The 10,605-nt window shown below is 31.4% G+C and overlaps 1 protein-coding gene across 1 annotated transcript in view; it reads left to right on the top strand.

Annotated features, from left to right (window-relative positions):
* LOC106473655 (DNA replication factor Cdt1-like) overlaps positions 1 to 10,605 on the top strand; it is a gene marked incomplete at its 5' end in the record, with an annotated part of 24,794 nt that overhangs the window by 5,459 nt on the left and 8,730 nt on the right. Inside the window, 2 exons of the mRNA XM_022402064.1 lie at positions 715 to 903; positions 2,055 to 2,192. Of these exons, the coding sequence (XP_022257772.1) occupies positions 715 to 903; positions 2,055 to 2,192 (327 nt within the window). The remainder of the gene's footprint in view (positions 1 to 714; positions 904 to 2,054; positions 2,193 to 10,605) is intronic.

The following is a 10,605-nucleotide window of genomic DNA, read 5'->3' as shown; positions in this document are numbered from 1 at the left end:
CAAACAGACATAGAATCTTGTATTACAACAAATTCTGGCAAAACACCAGACATAGAATCTTGTATTACAACAAATTCTGGCAAAACACCAAACAGACATAGAATCTTGTATTACGACAAATACTGCCAAAACACCAAACAGACATAGAATCTTGTATTACGACAAATTCTGGCAAAACACCAAACAGACATAGAATCTTGTATTACGACAAATACTGCAAAAAAACCAAACAGACATAGAGTCTTGGGTTACAACTTACAGGTTAAATCTTATGTAATTGTCTTTACTTGTGTCACATCTGATTATCCAATTTATGTAAACTGATGGATGATATAACTTTAAAAACTAAGAAATGGGAACAATTCCTATACATGTACTATGGTTTTATTTGGTCTTGTACAGTTTCAAAATACACAGTAACATTTAACATAAAATATTCACCTGTGTTTTGTTATTGTACTGATATAGCCATCTGTAAGAGAAAGATAAAAGTTTTAATATGTTCATTGAGAACACTGCTGTACAAGTCTATTCAAACATTGTTGATTTTAGTAGGTGTGGTACATTGACGTGACATGGCTAGATTTGATAAAGTATGATGTTTGTGACTTTTTTTTAGATGTTGTTCTAGCAGGAAAGAAGCTTAGGTTTGCTTTTTTTCTGTAGATATTTGTATCAGGACTAGGTTTACCAATGATTTTTTTTTCTCTGTAGATATTTTTATCAGAACTTGATCCACCAATGAAAGTTCCCAGGGACAAGCTGACACGCTGGCATCCCAGCTTCCAATTAGACCAAGTACCAGACATTCTGCCCACACCATTGCCTGCCCCTCCTGACGAAACAAAGTACAGAACTGCTCAGGATGTGTTGGACCACATTCGAGGAAAGGCTGGACAGAGGGTTAGTCTATTCTTTGAATAAATATAGATTCACATTTATTTTACACAAACTCCACAAACTGTGATTTAAAAGTAGCATAGAACATTTTTACAGTAAAACACAATTTGGATACATAAATTGGATGTTTTTTTTGTAGGGTTGGCTTTGGGAAATAATCATGAGATTCTGTAACTTAATAAATTTAAGACTGGAAAATAATTACAAACTTCTGCATTTTTAAATTCTGGTTAGAGGTTCAATTTCTGTGGTGGACATGGTGCAGGTAGCCATTTCATTGTGAAGCTGTGTATTTAAACAACCTAAAACAGCCTTGGTTTGATAAATGATTACACAGGCTTATGTGTTTTAGGCTTAGTACTTCAAGACTGAGCAATAATTGCAGTTTATGTATTTTAACTTAGGTAGGTTCAAGATTGGAAAATAGTTACATAAGCTTAGATTTTGTGAAGAGTTTTAGACAGATTTTGTTTAAAAACAAACCTCTTGGCTGTTTCTTGGAAAACTGTTTCATTTTGATAGTTCTAAAATCACAATTCTAATTTAGAGAATTCGTTCTTGTCACCAACATTAAAAATTGGTAAAAAAAATATATATATTTTCTTAAAATTGCCAGATGTTGGCAAGTTTTCATCATTACCTTTTAAAAGTTTGATATAAAGGCTTCAATTAACATACAGTGGTAAATATTTTCCTGGGTAAGTATTCTAAAAGTGCAGGATTAAGTTGGAGATTATTAAAATTCCTGAAAATTTTTGGGTCATAGAAAAGGAGATATAGGTAAAGTGAAAAAAATTAGGAAAAAAAAAGAAGAAAAAGAAGTAATAAAATCAAAGAAAGAGAAAAAAAAGAAATTGCATTTTAACTATTAGGTTTAGTCACTGCATCACTATGATCCTATTGCCAATCAATCATGGTGAAAAATTAGGGAAGGAATTTAGGAGTCTTTATGAGGAAAATTCTTTGGAAGAATAATTACCCCTGTTAACACATGTTGAATGTGAAAACAACCTTAAGTAATAAAACCAAAATCTGCAGTAACTATGATTAGTTTCCTTCAGAATTAAATAATATAGATTTGCACAGAAGTTGTAATGTTCATGCTGATTTAAAGTTTGTATATACAATGTAAGGATAAGTAATATGGTTTGCAGGTTGAACAGGCATTGGACGAAATAGCTTCCAAAGCTCGGATTTCTAACACTGAAGAGTCAAATATTCCAAGTTCAAGTCAAGCTAAAACTGTTACAACAGGAGCACTGAAGGGAGTGTCACAGGCACTCTTAGCAAAGGTGAGAAGAGACATTCTTTCTGACAGACTTTGCAATATGTGCGCTTTCTCTAAGTACATCATTGTTTAGATTAAGAATTTGTAAAATTTGCTGAAGATATGAATCTATCTTATACATCAAGTAATAAAATGTTTAACCAGTAAAAGATATAAAAATATAATTTATAGGGTGGCCAGAGAGAACTGTTGAGAGTATGTTTAGCTCTGAGACAAAGATATTAGAAATACTTATAGTTGTAGATTATAATGTTTTATACATAGAAGATAAGTATTATTTTGCCCATATTAAAGCTTACAGTTGTTATTTTAGTGTATTTTAGATTGTTTAGGATTGGACACTTAGGTTTTATTACTGCAAGTACAGCTAAGCCTAAAGTTGTAGCATTAGGAAGTATATTAAAGCATTAGGCTTAACTTACTATTGTTTTTAGGTGCAATGAATTTCAAAAAAAGACCCAAAACTCAAAAGCTGTCAAATAATTGACTGTTCTTCAGAAAAGTAAAGAATAATAAAATATTGGATTTGTGTTTGTTTTTTGAAATTCATTGCACCTTTTATGTGATGCTGTGTGCTAACTTTTCTGTCAATATTGTTTTCGGTATTAGCATTGGGTTATAATACACTAAAGTTATTAGATATTAGATGAAAAAAAAGGATCACGAGGGTTATTAACTAAGAAAGAATGGAAATTTATCTTTGAAATTGAAATTGTTTCTGTTATTGCGAGGAAATCTAGGATAAATTCTATAAGTTTAAATTGACAGATAGTCTAAAGATTTAAAGAACTATATGAAAGGTAAGGATTTGGTTTAAAAAAATTAGGAAATTCAAAAGGACTTGTGAGAAATATATGGCTGATAATGTTAAGACTGACAGCAAAATTGTTAAGGGTTTCTTTTATTCTCAGCATTATCACACTCAAAGCATACAGAATACAGAAGTTTGGACAAAGTGTAAAATGTCAGTTTTGTAAGACATGTCAAAGAACATTTGATTAATTATATGGCATAATTTGTTTAGTCCTTGAACACAACATATTGTTTAGCCTACATAGCCATGGTTACAACTTGGACAAAGTGTAAAATGTCAGTTTTGTAAGACATGTCAAAGAATATTTGATTAATTATATGGCATAATTTGTTTAGTCCTTGAACACAACATATTGTTTAGCCTACATAGCCATGGTTACAACTTGGACAAGTAAATTTATAGATGACAAGTTCTGCATTTTATCAACACTGTCTTTTAATGTAAAGTAATTACAGAAATGAAATATCACTTCAAAACTACTTTAAGTTGAATCTAAGAATAAATCTTATAATTTAAAACAGTTTTAATGTTTTTCTTTAAATTTAAAACAAGTTTCCCTAGATATGACAAAATGTAAATATACAATACATTTAATGGTGGAATGTTTGTTAATTATAGAATCATACCAAACCTTCAAATATTTCTCAATTATCAATCAAATCTTTGTGTAAATTTTTTCGACAGCTATCTTCACATTGAATACACTAAGCTTGTAAAATAGTTAATTTTTCGAGTTTCATCAAGAGGTTGTAAATAAAGTTAAAATATAAACCAGTAAATGTTGGTTTATGGTAACAATTACTTTCAATCATATTTTCTAAATTAACTATTTTAGTATCCAAAAATGGTGAAGCAGGTTAATTTTGCTCTCAAATTGCAACTTTTAACATATTGATCATTTAAATAGTTTTGAAATTATTACGTATCAACCTTACTTGTAAAACGTAAAGGGTATCTAGATATATTTTGTGATATACAATTTAACATTTTAAGGACAACAAAGGACCTGTTTGTCCATATAGGTCATCTCATCCACTAAACTAAACTTTGAAATATAAACACTCAAAACCAGCACTTTTCTTTCAAAAAGTAATCAAGCCTTTTCTTAAGCTCCCTTAAATTAATTGTATCCATCACATCTGAAGGCAACTTTTTCCAAAGGCTAACCACCCTATTAGAAAAATAAAGCTATCTTAGCGGAAGATTCTTATCCTGCTAAAATTTATACTTGTGTCCCTTAATTTTACCATTCTCACCATTAAATATGAAAACAGGTGATACATCAACAATATTAATGCTCTCTACAATCTTAAACATACAACAACTTTCTGTATTATTTCTAACAGTGCAGTGTCCTTTCTAAGGTAAGGAACCCAAGACTGAACACAGTACTCCAAATGTGGCATAACCAAGTGACCTATATAATGAAATTATAACCTCTATAGACTTGTGCCTAACTCATTAAATAATCTAAATCCTTTTGTAAAGCAACAGTATTATTCTTACAACTACGAACATTCAGTATCTTAATATCACCAAATTTAAGTAGTTTCTGGGCCATTTCTTCATCTATATTGTTGAAGGTCCTAATACTAAGCCCTAATGCACCACATTTGAGACATTGATACAATTTGAATGAACTCCATTTATAACAATGCTACTTTCTTCTATCTAGCCAGTTTTCTATCCAATGAGCCAACCAATCCACATCCACAAGATATTTTTTTTTAATAAGACTTTCATATGGCACCTTGTCAAATGCATTCTGAAAATCCAGATACACCAAGTCCACACTTGTACCCTCAATCAACATAAGCAGCAACCTCTTCAAAGAGTGTCACAAGATTATTTACTATCCAACAAGATTTTAAACTTTGTTAAATGACTTTGCAAGCATCGTTTATCAGACTTTCTAAAACTTTTCCCACAACTGATATAAGATTTATTAGGCCTATAATTACTGGGACAATTTTTATCACCTCTTGAAAAGAGGAGTAACATTAGTCAACTTCCAACCTTCTGTCACCTGCCCACTATTCAAAGACATAGGAATAATAGTAGCAAGTGGTTCTTGTACCCAATCCATCTTACTCTCCTTCAAAACCTTTGGGTAAATAATATTTTGTTGTTAATTTGATAAATTTGTACATTTTATTATATTATCACTAGATAGCAGTGTCACTCCTATTTTAAATTGCAAAATTCATGACTAATTTATTTATTGAGTCTAATAAAATCTCTGGACCATTTGATGGTATTCTGTTTTGTTTGATAGTGACAGTTATGTCAAGAAAGAGCACTTAACCCTTTCGACACAGGTCAAAGGCCATGTCATCTTGTTTGTTGACTCACATTCAAAATTTTATTGAACTACTGTTTTATGAATTTATATCAATAAGTTTGGTATCCAATTGTAGATTATAATTCAAATTTTAGTATTATACATTAGTTAATTTCTTAATTTAAAAGTAAATATTAGAAAAATGCCAAAATAGATTTTTGTGTCGAGTGGTATGTTGAATGCAGCTATGGTTCAAATTAGATGTTTATGATGTCCAAATACAAAGTCTATAGTTTCTTACAAATTAGAAACTCAAATTACCGATATTGACAAGCTAGAATATAAAATAAGAAGCTACTATCTTTTCTATTTGCCGAAATATTGCTAATTTACTGAATCAAGCACAGTGGCCCTACCCACCTTTGTCCGTTTTTGGAAACACTTACTTAATTATACCTACTTATGTCTATGATGTGTGAATAACCAATCAAAAGCTCAGAATGTCCCCCTAATCACTTTATCATCCTTTTTGAAGTAATCAGGCAGCAAACTAATTCTTTTCATGCTAGAATCCAAGTGATAAGGTAAGACTTTATTGACAGTGCTTGAAATTTCATTTTTTTTTACCCAAATACAGCTTAGTTACTAAGCTTGATAAATTATATTGGAACTCTATGGTATTAATTTAGTAAATAATGATTTTTGGTTATTTCAAAATGTATATATAAAACCTAAAAATAATGACTTCATTTCACATCCTCCATGTGCAAAATTTGATAAAACTTAGCAACCTACAGCAAGCAGAAAATGAGAACAAAGTTTGTAACTAGAAGAGATAATTGTTTGCTATACTTCTTTATTTACTGTTCTATGTTTTAAGAAAAATAAGTTTAAGAACTTATTTGTAAATAGTAATAATGTATTATAACTGTATTTTGCAAAATACTAGTCCACTAAAACACAGCCAAGCCACTTTGTAAAGGCCATTTTTATATTCTTGGATACGGTAACATGAGTGCATGTTCTCCACGTCATTGCAACTTCTATAATGTTAGCCAGGCATGGCTGAAAGGTCAATTTTATAAAAATAAATATAAAGGGTGTCCCAAAAAATGTATACACATTTTGAATGAGTATAAATAGAATGTTTATAAAGATATATCCGAGTTTTATAATCTAAGTTAAAGAAGAATATTTTGAGTTATCACAGGTGTTCGAACTGATGACCGCTCTGGTCAAAGTACTGCTGATGACGATGACAAATGGAATTGCAAACATCACGAATCATTTCATTTGGTATTTTGGCACATACTTTTTCAATTGCTGCTTTCAACTCATTGATTGTTGCAGGTTTTGTGCTATAAACCATATCTTTGAGGTATCCCCATAAAAAAAAAAGTCTGGTGGTGTGAGGTCTGGTAAAGTAGCGGGGAATTCAATGCTACCTTTTTGCCCAATCTATCTGTTCAGCAGATTTTCGTCAAGATAGGCCCTCACATCATGATGGTAGTGAGGAGGTGCTCCATCTTGCTGGAAATAAAACTACTCATCTCCAAATTGCTCTTGAATGCGTGGCATGACGGATTCCTGCAGCAAGTTCAGATAAACAGCACCAGTGACTGTGTTTTCGAAAAAAAATGGTCCAATTATGCCCAATGCTGATAATCCACACCACACTGTAACCTCTGGTAAGTTTATGTGGTGTTCAATCGTAACATGCGGGTTCAGAGGTGCCCAGTAGGTGCAGTTGTGGCAATTAACTGAACCATTTAACTTAAATGGGGCCTCATTGCTCCAGACAATCTTGTTTGGAACCTGTGCATCCTCTGCACATTTTGCTAGGTACCGCTCACAAAGTTCAACTCTCTGGTCAGGATCATCTTTGTTGAGGGCGTGGACTAATGCTGGAATAAAAATTTTCCAATGAACGTGCTTCAAGATGCGATGGATGCTCATTTTTGAGATTCCTGTCTCACGGGCCACTTGCCAAACAGATTTTCTTGGAGATGGGTGTAGACTTTCCAGTAGCCCTGCTTCTCTTGTAGGACTGGTGGACGACCGCGGTCTTCCGCAACGCTCTTTATAGATATCTTGAACAGTTCCATCTGCTTCAAACTAATCTCTGATGCAAGTAATGGTGAGTCGCTTAGGTGGATCTGTTTGAAACTCCCTTCTAAACAGTCTTTGCACTTTAGCTACGTTCTCGCACTTCCAGTAGCACTTTAGGATAAATTTCCTTTTCTCAAAGCTTAGTCTTGCTTCTGCCATTACTTCAGATCAGTTGCACCTGTAAAGAAAGAAAGTTTAAGTGAGTTATGGGCTCTAAAAGATTCTACACTTGTCGTCTTTAACTTAAATTATAAAACTCAGATATATCTTAATAAACATTGTATTTATAATCATTCAAAGTGTGTATAAATTTTTTTGGGACACCCTGTATATATAAATGGTTAATGTTATGGGATTTATGCTATTTAGACTAAACATTTGTGTTTTTGTGTTATAATTTGTAGTCATTCTAGAATGAAAAAAGCATAATTTGTATTTATTTTCTAATTTTTTTATGGTGGTTACAAGATTGGTCAAATCAACCAAACCCGTAAAGAAATTCAATAGTGAAAATAGCAGATGAAATAGAAAGTTTTTTCAAAAAAAAAACATTTGATAATTACCTGGAAGTTATAAAGATTTCACCTGCAAAATTTGAAAATTTTCTTAGTGTAAAAGTATTTTGAATATTAAAATCAGAATTACTTTGCATATCAGATAGTCAACATTCAAAAAGAAAATAGGCATGAGCAAAAGCTAACTTAAAAAATCTTAAAACTTAATACAAAATTTGATAATTTATGTGCGAAAGCCTTGTAATGTTTACAACCCAGTGACACCATTAGAAAAATAAAGCAATCTTAACTGGCCTGTTGTTTCCAAATATTAAGCTTGTGTCATCTCATAATAAAGCTCAAAAAATGATCCCTGAATATCTTGTAAACTTCAGTAAGATCACCATTCTTTTCTCAAGAGAAAACAAGTTAAGAGAGTTTAATATATTCCTTATAAGATAATCTTTCCATCCCCAAAATCATCTTAGTATCCCTCCTCTGAACCCTTTTCAATACTGTAGACCATATTCTAAGTGAGGTCTAACTAGTGATTTATATAAATTCTCAATAAGAAGTTAGCACACAGGATCCCATACTAAAGTTGTAATGATTTTTAAACGAGACCCAAAACTCAAGTGCTTTTGAACAGTTATGGAATTATTTAATTATTTGAAAGCATTTGAGTTCTGGGTCTCGTTTGAAAACTGTTAGTGATTTGTATAGATATAATTACCACTTTTGACTCGTAATTAACATAACTATCAATACAACCCAAAATTACATTAGCTTTACGGTAAGCAATGGCTTTAGTAACTTATCCTCCACTGTGCCAAGAACGTTTTTCTATAGAGTCATGTTATTGAGTTGGTTCCCATCTTTATTAAATATGTGATCCAAATTAAGATAAATCGCATACATTACCATGCATGTATTATTACTAAAGGTCATTTGCCAAATAATTATCTAACTTACCAACTGATCCAACTTATTCTGTAATGTTCCATTATTTTTAGAACACCCAAGATTTATATGTCATCAGGAAATGTTACTAATTTATCCACCAAAATCACTCTTGAAAAGTGCTCTTTTGCTGTTACTTAGACTTAGATATCAGCACCATTAGTCAAACGTTCAAGTTCATAGTTTTCAATGAAATGGATGCTTTCAACTTTGAAATTATAACTCTCCATTTCCAAATACAAATATCTCCAAACAGGTTATGTTACAATGTTTACTACTCACAGTTTATTAGATACAGCAAAATTTGTTTTATATTACATAACTTCATGGACAGAGCTCATAAACTTGCTCAAATGTTTCTACAATTCAACTGTAATATGTTATAGCAATTTATCTCAGATGTCTGGCTCTTCTCAAATTATACTATCTGAGCCATTTAATGAGTTTTTATTTGTGACAAGACATTTTTGAGGAGGATCGTGGAAAGTCTTGCTTTTATAGGGTTATATTGATGTTACGTTGTTCAAGAACATAAAATATATTGTTACGTTTCTGCTTGTTTGTTAATTTCACATAGAAATTCTTTCCGAGAAACTTCAGGGATACAAGTCCTTTCTTGATTAAAACTAGTTTATTCTTTCTTGATACAAACTTTGTAATACACTTAACAACTTTTATAACACATGCTACAAATCACAGTGATTCACACACTTTACATACAGTGCATACTGTTCGCTTGACTCAATTATCTATCTCCTCAATCTGTCTGCATATCTATATATATCACTGGCTTTATTTGCCGGGTTTATATACTAAAAAAGAGGGTGTCTGGCAAACACTCGGACATTCGCGGGGTTCCCCGATAATTCTAGAAACTCCAGTGTGCATGTTTCCAGCATCACGCGACTTCCGCTGTCATAACAATATGAGGGTACTTGAAGTTAACAACTATTTTTATTTTCCCTATGTGTGGTATATTCTATTCTTGCATTAATGTTACTTTCATTAACAGTACTGGAAATAATATTTAACATATTGTTGTATTACTTTTAATTTTGTATTATTATACTTTTATTGTAGAGTATTATTAGTTTAGTATGTGGATTTACAACTAATCTAAATCTAAACCTTGTGAAAACTTATGGTGAAAAATGTTAAAAACAAGGGTAACCAACGTATGAAACAATGCATTCTAATCTGTAGAACATAATAAAAATAGTGTTTTGTTGGCTATAATCATTACCAATTTTATTTTTTAGGCTTGGTATAAGTAAGAAACTTGTCTTGATCAGAAGTTAATGATTCTGATACTTGTCATAGAATTCTCAGGGTCATGAATATCTTCTCTGTTAAAACTTTTATGTGTCCAATTCCCATTTTAACATAATAATATTCAATTCTGGATGTAACAAGGTTTTTTTTTCAGCATTCATTATTTAAATTAGTGCAGAGTTTCAAAATGTTTTATATTCCTGTTTTTGTAGTAACTATATAAGCATGATTACATGATAAATTGTTTAAGTCCATTTACTTTTTAAACCATAGCATAACTAAATATCAAAGGCTTATTTATGAACGTAAGTGGAAATATAAATGTGTAAGTAAATCGTGGCATGAGTTCAGATGATGTGGATAAAAAGTCTGAAGGACTTCATAAAAACTAATGTTACGTCTCCGTTCTCAGATAATTTTCCGTAAAAATTCTTTCCGAAGAAACTTTACCAATACAAGTCCTTTCTTAAATAAAATTGGTTTATTT

Source organism: Limulus polyphemus, unplaced genomic scaffold (assembly GCF_000517525.1).
Source record: "Limulus polyphemus unplaced genomic scaffold, Limulus_polyphemus-2.1.2 Scaffold6374, whole genome shotgun sequence".
Taxonomy (NCBI): domain Eukaryota; kingdom Metazoa; phylum Arthropoda; class Merostomata; order Xiphosura; family Limulidae; genus Limulus; species Limulus polyphemus.
Note: the sequence above shows the minus strand (reverse complement) of the source record. Positions and strands in the feature narration are given on the sequence as shown.